We start from the raw sequence: 13,892 nt of genomic DNA on the forward strand, positions 1-13,892 counted from the left end.
TTATTCCTAGGTATTTTATGGTTGGTGCAATTGTAAATGGGATCGAGTCCTTGATTTCTCTTTCTGTTGCTACATTGTTGGTGAATAGGAATGCAACCGATTTCTGTGAGTTGGTTTTATATCCTGCAACTTTGCTGGATTCATGAATCAGCTCTAGTATTTTTTTGGTGGAATATTTGGGTTTTCCATATAGAGTATCATGTCATCTGAGAAGAGTGAAAGTTTGATCTCCTCCTGGACTATTTGGATGCCTTTTATTTCTTTGTGTTGTCTGATTGCAGAGGCTAGGACTTCCAATCCTATGTTGAATAACAATGGCAAGAGTGGACATCCCTGTCTTGTTCCTGACCTTTGGGGGAAAGCTCTCAGTTTTTCCCCATTGAGGATGACATTAGCGTTGGGTGGTGCATATATGCCTTTTATTATCTCGAGGTATGATCCTTCTATCCCTACTTTCTTAAGGGTTTTTATCAAGAAAGTTTGGTGTATTTTGTCAAATGCTTTCTCTGCATCTATTGAGAGGATCATATGGTTCTTGTCCTTTCTTTTATTGATGTGATGAATTATGTTAATTGTTTTGCAGGCATTGAACCAGCCCTGCATCCCAGGTATAAATCCCACTTGGTCGTGGTGAATAATTTTTTTAATGTATTGTTGGAGCCAGTTGGCTAATATCTTGTTGAGGGATTTTGCATCCATGTTCATCAGGGCACTTGGTCTATGGTTCTCCATTTTAGAGGGGTCTCTGTCTGGTTTTGGAATCAAAGCAATGCTGGCCTCATAGAAAGAGTTTGGAAGTTTTCCTTCCATTTCTATGTTTTGGAAAAGCTTCAAGAGAATAGTTGTTACCTCATCCTTAAATGTTTGGTAGAACTCCCCTGGAATGCCATCTGGCCCTGGACTCTTGTTTTTTGGCAGATTTTTGATTACTAATTTGATGTCTTCACTGGTTATGGGTCTGTTCAAATTTTCTATTTCTTCCTGTTTCAGTTTTGGTAGTGTATATGTTTCTAGGAATTTGTCCATTTCTTCCAGATTGCCCGTTTATTGGCATATAACTGCTCATAGTATTCTCTTATTATTGTTTTTATTTCTGCTGTCTTGGTTGTGATCTCTCTTTCATTCTTGATTTTATTTATTTGGGTCCTTTCCTTTTTCTTCTTGATCAAACTGGCTAGTAGTTTATCAATTTTGTTAATTCTTTCAAAGAACCAGTGTCTGGTTTCATTGATCTCTTCTACTGTTTGTTTTTTTTTTTTGTTTTGATAGCATTAATTTCTGCTCCAGTATTTATTATTTCCTGTCTTCTGCTGGTTTTGGGTTTTATTTGCTGTTCTTTTTCCAGCTCCTTAAGGTACAAGGTTAGGTTGTGTATCTAAGATCTTTCTTCCTTCTTGAGGAAAGCCTGGACTGCTATATACTTTCCTCTTTGACCACCTTTGCTGTGTCCCAGAGGTTTTGGGTTATGGTGTTATCATTTTCATTGACTTCCATATGCTTTTTAATTTCCTCTTTAACTGCTTGGTTAGCCCATTCATTCTTTAGTAGGATGTTCTTCAGTCTCCAAGTATTTGTGATCTTTCCAAATTTTTTCTTGTGGTTGATTTTGAGTTTCATAGCATTGTGGTCTTAAAATATGCATGCTACGATCTCGATCTTTTTGTACTTGCTTAGGCCTGATTTGTGTGCCAGATGTGGTCTCTTCTGGAGAATGTTTCATGTGCACTGGAGAAGAATGTATATTCTGCTATTTTAGGATGAAATGTTCTGAATATATCTGTTAAGTCCATCTGGTCCAGTGTGTCATTCAAAGCCATTGTTTCCTTGTTGATTTTTTGATTAGATGATCTGTCCATTTCTGTGAGTGGGGTGTTGAAGTCTCCTACTATTATGGTATTACTATTGATGAGTTTCTTTATGTTTGTGATTAGCTGATTCATATATATGGGTTCTTTCACATTTGGTGCATAAATGTTTACAATTGTTTGGTCTTCTTGTGGATAGACCCCTTGATTACAATATAATGCCCTTCTGCGTCCCTTGATACAGTCCTTATTTTAAAGTATAGATTGTCTGATATAAGTATGGCTATTTGGCTTTCTTTTGTTGACCATTAGCATGATAGATGTTTCTCCATCCCCTTATTTTCAATGAAGGTGTCTTTAGGTCTGAAATGGGTCTCTTGTAAACAGCATACAGATGGAGCTTGTTTTCTTATCCATTCTGTTACCCTATTTCTTTTGATTGGAGCATTGAGTTCATTGACATTTAGAGTAAATACTGGAATATATGAACTTACTGCCATTTTGATACTTGTAGAGTTGGAGTTTCTGGTGGTGTTCTCTGGTCCTTTCTAATCTTTGTTGCCTTGAGATATCTATATATCTATATATCTATATTTAGATTTTTTTTCCGTCTTTTCTTCCCTCAGAGAGTCCCCCTTAAAATTTCTTGCAGTGCTGGTTTAGTGGTTGCAAACTCCTTTCCTTTTTTTTTTTGTTTGGGAAACTTTTTATCTCTCCTTCTATTTTGAATGACAGCCTTGCTGGATAAAGAATTCTTGGCTGCATATTTTTCTGATTCAGCACATTGAATATATCCTGCCACTCCTTTCTTGCCTGCCAAGTTTCTGTGGATAGGTCTGCTGCAAACCTGATCTGTCTTCCCTTGTAGCTTAAGGACCTTTTTTCCCTTGCTGCTTTCATGATTCTCTCCTTGCCTGAGTGTTATGTGAATTTGACTATGATATGCCTCGTTGATGATCGGTTTTTGTTGAATCTAATGGGTGTCTTCTGTTCTTCCTGGATTTTGATGTCTGTGTATTTCCCTAGGTTAGGAAAGTTTTCCACTATGATTTTCTCACATAACCCTTCTATCCCTATTTCTCTCTCATCCTCTGGGACCCCTATGATTCTGGTGATGTTCCTTTTCAATGAGTCACTGATTTCTCTAATTCTTAAATCATGCTCTTTTGCCTTAGTCTCCCCCTTTTTTCCTCCTTCATTGTTCTCCATATTTTTGTCCTCTCTATTTCTGATTCTCTGTTCTGCCTCATCCATCCTTGCCACCGCTGCATCCATTCAAGAGTAGCTCAGTTACAGCATTTTCAGTATATTTTCAGTATATACAGTATTTCATCCTGACTAGCTTTTACTTCCTTTTTCTCTGCAGAAAGGGATTCTAATCTATTTTTGACTCCAGTTAGTATTCTTATTATCGTGATTCTAAAAACCAGTTCAGACATCTTGCTTGTATCTGTGTTGGTTAAGACCCTGGCTGTCGTTTCTTCCTGCTTTTTTTAGGGGGGTGAATTCCTTCGTTTCATCATTTTGAAATGAGAAAAGGAATTAATGAGGTAGAAAAATCAAAATTAAAAAAATTAAAGTAAAAAAATATTTAAATTAAAAATTAAAAACATACACAAAAAATGGAATAAAAGATGCTAGATCCTAGGTGTGTTTTTTCTGGGTGTTGAAAGTGCTTGATAGATTAGAGAAAAAAGGGGAAAAAAAGAAAAAAGGAAATGTTTTGAAAATTTGAAAAAATGAATACACTGAAGTAGGCTAAATGAAATGACGGAAGTAAATTAGAGTTTGGAAAAAATTACACAAAAGTAAAAATATAGTAGAAAACAAATTAAAGAAAAATATTTTTAATAAAATTTGAAAATAAAAATGAATTTGTTTCTATCTGTATTCAAGAAAAGGAAAAGAAAAGAGAAAGAGAAAAAAACAGCTAGAAAATTGAATAGTTGGACTGGTGAACAGACTGAAATACGGCTGAAATTACTTCATTTTCCCCCAAAAGTCAAAGTATGAAGTGCTTGATAGACCATAAAGTAAGTAGGCAGTGAGGCTTGTGTTCTTGAAGAGCGAGGGTGGCCCAGTTGGGCAGATCTTAGTGTAATGGCTCTTCTAGTTGGCATTCTCCATTCTCCACTAGATGGCGCTGCTATCCTACTGGGGTGGATTGTTTTGGAGCTTATAGGTGCTTATATGCATAGGTGGGAGTGGTGAAAGTGGTGACACCAGCTACCCAGTGTCTAGTATTGGAACTCTGTTCTTCTTGATCAGCAATCGTGTACCCGTCCTTCATCTTTGATTTCCACCCACTCCCCGCTTCCACACTGTCCGTGATCAAGCCCCAGGAAGCACCTTCCTCCCGAGTTTTGTCTCAGATGCAGCTGCCTTCACCAGCCCCCCACTTCTGAGGGACTGTGTCTTTGACCCACTCTACCCCTCTGCGGAATGTCTCAGCGATCAATGGCCGGGTGCCGGCTGCACCAAGGAATGCTTGCGGTACTGTGCTGCTGCCAATGCCCAGAGACTGTATCCAGTTGCCAGCCTGTCCCAGAAAAAGTTTGCAAGACAGTGTAGCAGCAGAGCCTCAGGGATTATGGAAAATCACAACAGACATCTGGCACCAGACTTCACCCCCAACGACCTTGTTCCAGCACCAGCAAATGTGGCTGTTCTCAGGGTCTGCTGGGTCCATGTAGCCTCACAGCCTCCACCACATATCCTTCCAGCAGTGGAACCACTTCTCCCTGTTTGGCCTGAGAACCTCCAAGACCCCACTCTGCTACTGGGGATTTGCCCTTCCCACCAGAGTACCACCAGTTATCAAGCTGTGGATGTTCAGACTCTGCACTCCCCCTGTTTACAGTCTTAATGGAATTTAAACCTTCTCCTTTCTCCTTTCTACCTTTTTAGTTCTGTCCCTGTGGCTGTTTCCAATTTTCCACTTTGTCTCTACCTCCTTTCCAGGAGGGGTGCTTTTCCTATATTATCCGCCCTCTCCCCCCACCCCATCTTCATCCTCTCTCTGCATGCAAAAGTGGCTCCCTGCCCTCTGCAGCTTCTCTCCCCCAGTTCAGCTCTCCATGCTGCATGCCTGCTGATTTCTGTGGTTCAGGTTGTGCAGATTGTTGTGTTAATCCAAAATCACTTTTCTAGGTGTGCAGGATGGTTTAGTGTTGGTCTGGCTGTATTTCATGGACGTGAGACACACAAAAAACTTCCATGTTCTTCCACCATCTTGGCTCCTACTTCTGATGCTCATTTTTACATGAAACTAATTATCTTAACTTCTAGAAGCTATAGGGAAAGAATTGTTTTACAGATTTCCTAATTTTATGACTCTTGAGCTCTTTCTTATCAAATACTACATTATGTTCTAGCCATTTAATCTGCATTGTCCTTTCCTCTGTCCTGGTTTATTTGGATTCTATTCCCAGCAGCTCTTAGTCAATGTGGAGCTCTATCTGGAAAGAGGCTTTAACTGGTTCATGTTGAGGGATGGTAGAGTCCAGACTACTCCAGCCCCTTCAGATCTAATTGCAGATAGCTTATATTCACCTATTAGTAGGGTCCACAAATCCCTGCCAGTTTCAAATGTTTTCTGAATTTTACTAAGATTTCTGGTGAATATTTGTTGTTAAAATCTTAACCTATCAAATGCTTTGTTGCTTCCCTCTGCTATCTCTTATACAGGCACTGATGCTGCACCAGCCTTATAATCGTTGGTGGAATGTTCTCACCATTCATACTTGGAGGTTTGTATGGATACTTTATATTCTGGCTCATGTTTTACCGCATAAAATGTTGTCCATAGATTTTTGGTGTTATTAACCAAATTTCTGTGTGAATTTTCATGGGGGAGATTTGGGGATTTTTAAAAATTAAGGACCCATAGTGGAAGTTTTGAATCCTTTTTTTTCTAGTAACTATTAGAAAAAACAGACACAAATTGATAAGTAGATAAGATTGCAACAACATAATTATAATTCTGTTAATATATTTAATAAAATCATATAATATAATTAATACAAATGATTTAATTTACACATATTGAAATCAGTAGCAAATAATCTCATAATACACATTTGTTTCAAGTATGCATTGAAGATTAAAAAATATTTTTGGGGGGCGCCTGGGTGGCGCAGTCGGTTAAGCGTCCGACTTCAGCCAGGTCACGATCTCGCGGTCCGTGAGTTCGAGCCCCGCGTCAGGCTCTGGGCTGATGGCTCGGAGCCTGGAGCCTGTTTCCAATTCTGTGTGTCTCCCTCTCTCTCTGCCCCTTCCCCGTTCATGCTCTGTCTCTCTCTGTCCCAAAAATAAATAAAAAACGTTGAAAAAAAAAATTAAAAAAAAAAATATTTTTGGCCATTAAGTAATTATTGTCAAATTTAAATGATGGAAACCATGTAGAGCATATTCTCAGGTTCTAGTGAAATTAGGCTAAAAGTTAATAACAACCGGATAATTTAAATATCCCCATCTCTTTGAAAGTAATAAATGTATTACTAAATAACTTAGAGACAAAATCTAACTTATTATAGAAATTAGAGCATGTTTTGAATTGAATGATAACGAGAACACATATCATGACTTGTGGGCTGAAATGAAGCTGGTCTTAGAAGGGAATTTATAACATACATGGTAGTTTCTAATACATACACTAGAATAGAAGCAAGGTCAATTATCAATTAGTTAAATGATCCATCTGATGAAGTCTTCAGCTTATATTTTGCAGAATCCCTTCTGCCTTTCACAGTCTACTCCTCAAAATACCTTAAAGCCCCATAGTCCTATCAGAATTTCGTATTTATGGACTTGTGCTCATACTTCCCCCTCCTCTTAGAAGACCACCCTGGACACTACTTTTGTCTCACCCCATTTTTGCCCTGTAGACTTCTATTAACAGCTGTAACACTTTAATTATATGTGTAGAAAATATGAGTCTCATTAGAGAAGTTTTATTTTTACAAATTCTTTTTTTTTCCTTGGAACCTGGGGGAATAGTTTGGTTGAGCAGCACAGGGGTTTTGGGGTGAGGGAGAGCTTATAAAAGGATGGAAGGTCTTAAATGGACTCTGTGTGTATTACACTTATTACAGATTCCCTCTGCCATTCAAGAGTTAATTCATTTCTTTCTTTATCTTCTCTCTTTTTGGAAAGTCTTAATAGTATAACAAACACCATAAATTCACTATTGTGTTCACTTCAACTGAATATTACCAATATGTTTTATCCACCTATATGTTTTTCCTATCCAGTCTCTGTTTCCCTTGAGAAATAGCTAAAATTCTCATTTGGAGGTATGCAATTCTCTTTTCTTAATTAAAAATATTTTTAAATGTATGTAAGCTGGCCTAAGCAATATGCTTAGTTTTGCTTATTTTAGGGGCAAAATATGGAATTACACTTTATGTAGTCTTTTGAGACATGATTTTCACTCAATCATATACATACTGGCCATAAATGTTGCAGGGAATGTAAGCTTATTTGTTTTCATCAAGGTATAAAATGTTCTATTACCAGAATATACCACAATTTATTTAACCATTCTCTTGTTTGGGGTATTTAGTTTTTCCCCAGGTTTTTGTTTCTTTGTTTGTTTTCTATGTTTTTTCACTTTATAAAATATACTGTTATAAATATGATATTCTGGGCCTCCAGGTGCACTTATGTAAGAGTTTTCCTCATATATATATACATACATATATATATATATATATATATATATATATATATATATGTAGAACTGTTGAGTCATAGAAAACTTAATGCTGCATTATTTTCTAAATAGCAGTACCAATTTACATTCTCAAAAGCAATGTATGAATATTTCTTTTGATCCCCATCTTTTCCAGTAACTGGATTTGTTAAGCTTCTTCATTTTTGCCAATGAAATTTGTATAATATAGTATTTTATTGTGGTTTTTTGTTGCATTTCTCTAAATACTAATGAGTTTGGTTATCATCCTGTAATTATTGGTTTACAGTGTTTCTCTTTCATGTAGTGCCTATTCAAGTGTTTGGCTTTTCCATTGCTTATTTTTTTCTAATTAATTTCTGCCATACACATATATCTATCTATCTATATCTATAGATAGATAGATAGATAGATAGATAGATAGATAGATGATTCTGAATCTTTTTGATGGGGTAGGAGGTAGAGAGGATGTTTGTTCATATAGTGTCTGCAGTAGCTATGATTCATCCAGGTGGAAGGCCTAGCACTCCAATATGGACCTGAGAAGAATTTCTTGGATGAAAACTCTTTGAGAAGAGCAGCAAACTAAAGGTGACTAGTATGCTATTACAGATTAGCTAGTGTTTTCTTTTTGAACACTATCTTTTTGATCCCGTCTTGAGAAGAAATCCAGACACAATTTGCCTTCACTGGTACAGGACTCCAGTATATGTTTATCATCTTCCCTCAGGGATATCTGACCCCTCTCAAATACTATCATTACTCTGTTAGGGGCAGTTTTTACCTGGTGAATGTTAAGATGAAGGTAATTCATTTTGGTAGTACAGCAGGATAATTTCGCTCTGGGGAAAAAAACCAAAGACTATGTTGATGTACATGAGTAGCTGAAGATGGTTTATCCAACTAGATAAAATACAGGAACTAACCTAATCAATAAGTTTTCTAATAACTTCATCCAGGATCTCAGGATGCATTCCGTGGACGTATGAAACAAAATAGTCTCTGCTGGATGAACACTAAAAAATAAACTTGGCCCTTGCAGGCTATTTGAATATTGTTCGATGTATTTTTTTTTTTTTTTTTTTTTTTTTTTTTGGGACAGAGAGAGACAGAGCATGAACGGGGGAGGGGCAGAGAGAGAGGGAGGCACAGAAGCGGAAACAGGCTCCAGGCTCTGAGCCATCAGCCCAGAGCCTGACGCGGGGCTCGAACTCACGGACCGCGAGATCGTGACCTGGCTGAAGTCGGACGCTTAACCGACTGCGCCACCCAGGCGCCCCTGTTCGATGTATTTATATATCGCTAGATGTATTTACCAACATAAGCAGCTTACTAACTATATACTGAAATAATATTGAATTTGGCCGGGGTCTAGAATAACTGGCATGCACATTTGATTTTGGAGTGGTTCACTAGACTTGCAGATAAAGTCAAATACTGCCATCCAGTGGTGTCTTTTGGGATTCTGGATTCAAGATCTACTTGATGCAGGAGCAAAGTATTACTTTTTTGAACAATTGCTAGTCTATTATAGGGCCCTGCTGTAAACAACTTCCATTACAGAAGGTCAGTAGATAATCTTAAGAGCTGAGACACCATTTGTGTAATATGTAGTGTCAGAGAGACATCCTTTTGATAACATGGATACTATATGTATAGGACATATTTGGAGACATATGTATGGGGTTAAATCATCTTGCTGTTTGCTCTTTGTTACATTTGCTCTTTATTTTACTATTTTCCTTATTTTTATTATTTCAGTATTTTTATGATTTAATTATTTTCTCTAGCAATTGGATTAGGAGATATTTTTCTTGGTTTTATTCTTTTTAATGGTTGATTTAGAATTTACAGTATGCATCTGTATGTTATCACATCTAACTTCAAATAATGTATTATGTAATAAAAGTAGTAAGAACTTTCCGAAAGTATACTGTCATTTCTTCTCTCACATCTTGTAGGTTATTGTTGCCATATATTTCAATACTGTTTACGTTATGAACCCAACATTATATTAATAATTTTTTAAGTATTATCTTTCTAAGCATTTCTAAGATAAGGAAAAACATCTATATTTACCCAAATGATTATCATTCTGTAACTCTTCATTCTTTTGTATAGTTCAAGGTTATCATCTTATTTTTTTCCTTCTGAAGAGGTGCTTCTATCATCTTCTGTATTGCATGTTTGCTTGCAGTGATTTCTCAGAGCTTATTTCCCAAATAAAATTTTATTTTGCTTGAATGTAAGAAAACATTTTCACTTTGAATAGGCTGATAGTGTGATTTTTCTTCAGAACTTTAAAGATGTTGATCTCTTCTTACAAATTTTTAATGAGAAGTCTGTGGTCATTTGTATCCTTTTGTATATAATATTTCTTTTGATATCTGGATAGTTTGAAAACTTTTTTTTCTAATTACTGTTTTTCAGCATTTTGATGAACACGTGACTTGCTGTGGGGTGCCTCGGTGCCTCAGTCAGTTAAGCGTCTGACTCTTGGTTTCTGCTCAGGCCATGATCTCGTGGTTTCCTGAGTTCAAGCCCCACATTGGGCTCTGCACTGGCAATGCAGAGCTTGCTTGGGATTCTCTCTCCTCCCTCTCTCTCTCCCCCTCACACTCACGTGTCTCTGTCTCTCTCAAATTAAAAAAAGTGTGACTTGCTGTGATTTGTATTTTTATTCTCTTGGGATTTATTGAGTTTCTTGGATCTTTGAATTCATAGTTTTCTTTAGATTTAGAGAAATTTTGACCTTTTCACCTTCATATAATTTATCCCCTCTCCTCCTGCCCCAACAATATGTCTGCTACTTCTTTCTGGAACTCCCAATTACACATATTCAATTGCTTGATATTTTCCCAGAGGTTACAGAACCCTTCGTTTTTCCATGTTTCATCCCCTGTGCACTTAACTTTGAATACTTTCTATTTTGACTCCTGTTCACTGATTTTTATATTAAACTTGAAATCTGGTTTGGTAAATTATCCAACTTTGTCCTGCTTAAAAATTGTCTCAACTATTCTATGTTCTTTGCATTAAAAAAATTACAATCTGCTTGTCAATTTTTTCCCCAAAAATTTTTTTTGAGATTTTTCAGTCAGACTTTATTGAATCTGTGGAATAATTATGGGAGAATTGGTAAGTTAAAATTAATACATTTTCCAATACTTGAATATGCTGTATCTCTCAATTGATTTAAGTATTTTCTAATTTATCTTTACAATGTTTTAAGTGCCATAGTCTTACAAATCTTTTGTTAGATTTAATTATGGAAATTTGATGGGTTTTGTTGCTATTATGAATGGTCTTGATGTTTTATTCTCCCATTTTGTTATAGTATATAGGAATATGTTTAATATTTTAAAACTGACATTTATATTAAGCCTTTGCTAAATTTACTTATTAACTGAGTCTGCATATTATTTAGGAGTTTCTTCTACCATGATCATGTCATCTTCCAAGAATGGCAGTTTATTCCTTTCTTCTTACTATGTATGACTTTGAATTTTGTTCTGCCTTACGCCAGTGCTGAGTTGAGGTGGTGAGAGTATCTTAATTTTCTTTCCTGATTTTAGGAATAAAAGATTTTATATTTCACTAATAAATATGATAATATTTTAGGCTTAGGTTTTTCAAGATACCCTTGAAGAAGTTGAAGGAGTTCTTTTCTATTGCTTGTTTGGTGAGAGATTTATTATTATTATTATTATTATTATTGCTGTTGTTATTGTCATTATTACTTCATGTCAAATTAGTTTTGCTTTTTCTGTAATCTATTAAGATTATGTTTTTCTCCATTAGTATGGTTTTCAAATGTTAAACCAGCCTGTATAACTAAAATGAGTCCCATTTGTGACATATAGATATAGAGAGATATAGACACAGATCCTGAACTCACCTTCTCCCAAGGACACACCAAATCTACAGCTACAAATGGGTCATTTCCCTCTGAAAAAATCTGAAAACTAGATGAACCAGTCTCTACAACAAAGGATAAAAGAACCATATAGAGATGGATAGGAGAGGCAGAGAGATGGTCTCCCCCAGATCCTACCCCTGGTGGATTCAAAAAGATATATGTGCTCCTATGTTTATTGCAGCATTATTTATAATAGCCAAGATGTGGGAAAAACCTAAGTATCCATCGATGGATAAGTGTATTAAAAAGAAATGTACACACAGACACATGCCCACACACACCTGAATACAACTAGGTCTTAAAAAAGAAGGAAGTCTTGCTGTTTGCAACAATATGGATGGACTTTGAGGCGATTATACTAAGTGATATAAGTCACAGAAAGACAAATACCTCATGATATTGCTTATATGCGAAATCTAAAAGCCAAAACAAACAAAGCAGAATATTAGTGTTTGCCCAAAGGGAGGAGGTTGAAAGAAGGCAAAATGGGTGAGAGGGATCAAGAAGTACAAACTTCCAATTATGGGGATGTGATGTACAGGATGGGAAATACAGTCCATAATATTGTACTAACTTTGTAAGGTGACAAATGGTAACTAGATTTATAGTGGTGGCCATACCAGAAGGAAATATAGGTCAACACTAGGAGAAGATAACATGGTACTTCCTAAAAATAATTTTTTAAATTTGAACAATCAATAGGGAGTTAAAGGTAACTCGGGACACAGACAAAGAGCAAAATAAGAACTAAGTAGCAGAAACACTCAGATTCAGATATTGTTGTCATTAGAAAAAAAATGTATCAATAGAACGTGCTTAATATAAATAAAAATATTTTAAAACTGGGAAATATATTTGTGGAAGGAGTGACACGAGAGATTTAATAAATAAAAAAATAAAACAAAGAAAATATTAACTATAAAAATTAAATGCTCAATATAGGTTCTTTTAAAGATGTTATATTTTTAGAGCAGTTTTAGGTTCATAGAAAAATTGAGAGGAAGGTAAGAAATTTCTAACATACTCCTTGTCCTCATACATACATAGGCTCCCCCATTATCAACATCCCCCACCATCAGGGTATATTTGTTACAATTAATAAACTTACCTGGATGAATTATAATAGCCCAATTTTCATAGTTTATATTAGGGTTAATTTTTGGTTTTGCAATGTAGATATTTCTTTTATATATTATCCATAATATTGAACAGAGAGATAGAAAGATAGAAAATACAAAATAGATAGACACAAAGAATATAGTGAGAAAGACTAATATGAATGTATTGTTCAAATATGAGTACAAATGGCATTTTTTGACAAAACTCAGGAGAATTCAAGAATACTGACACTTTGAAATTTAGAGAAGATATTTCAAGCAGGACATCCCATATGGAAGATCAAAGCAGAAGGAAGAAGTAAAGACCTCGGGAAAAAAAGTGGTAAATATGTTTATAAACCAAAATGAACATTGACTTTATATAACAATAATAATGTCCTGTGAGGTTTAAAATTAGAAAGAAAGGGGCACCTGTGTGGCTCAGTCAGTTAAGTATTTGACTCTTGATTTCAGCTCAGGTCATGATATCACAGTTGTGAGATAGAACCTTGTGTAGGGCTCTGCACTGAGTGTGGAGCCTGCTTAAAGATTTTCTCTCTCCCTCTCCCTCTGCTCTTCTCCCACATGTGCATGTGCATGCACTCTCTCTCTAAAATAAATAAATAAATAAATGAATGAATAAATAAATTAATAAATAAGATTAGAAAGAAATTAATATACACAATAACATTAGTTAGTGCATCAAGAGACTAGTAAAAATATTAAAGTGTTCTAACAACTTTCTATTGTCCAAGACGACAATAAAGATATAATTAATATTAGACATTAATAAATTAATGAATTTTATCTTAATCCCTACAATACCTATAAAATTTGTAGAAAAAATGTATAAGTAAAAAGATATCACAGGAAAATGGAATAAGAAAATGATATTCCAAAAGAATGCAAGAGAGGGGAAAAATCATAGAGCAGATGAGACAAACAGAAAGCACAATCATGGATTGTAAATTTAAACCAAACATAGTAATAAGAATTTTTATGTAAGTGGGCTAAAAGTTTTAAGTAAAAGACAAAAAAATGTAAAACTGGATACAATTTTAAAATCAAACATAAATTGTGTAAATGAAATGCAATAAAATATAAGTGTATGGAAGATGGAAAGAAAAAGAAAAAGGTGTGCCATGCAAATACTAATAAGTATATTTAGTTTGTTTTCAGATTAAATACTCTTAGAGTTAAAAATTGTTATTAGAGTAAATGTGCAATATTCCTAATGATAATTCCATTCACCTGGAAGATAAAAAATTATCAATTTATATGCACTTAATAACATAATCTCAAAATACACAAAACTGAGAAATAAAGGAAAAATAGATTACTAGCAAAAGTAACAGAATTTTATGAGCCTCTTTCAATAA

At 35.3% G+C, this 13,892-nt stretch overlaps 1 protein-coding gene across 1 annotated transcript in view; it reads left to right on the forward strand.

Annotated features, from left to right (window-relative positions):
- LOC131513106 (arylacetamide deacetylase-like) overlaps positions 1-13,892 on the forward strand; it is a 60,209-nt gene that overhangs the window by 44,400 nt on the left and 1,917 nt on the right. Inside the window, 1 exon segment of the mRNA XM_058732512.1 lies at positions 4,142-4,358. Within this exon segment, the coding sequence (XP_058588495.1) occupies positions 4,142-4,358 (217 nt within the window).

Source organism: Neofelis nebulosa, chromosome 5 (genome assembly GCF_028018385.1).
Source record: "Neofelis nebulosa isolate mNeoNeb1 chromosome 5, mNeoNeb1.pri, whole genome shotgun sequence".
NCBI lineage: Eukaryota > Metazoa > Chordata > Mammalia > Carnivora > Felidae > Neofelis > Neofelis nebulosa.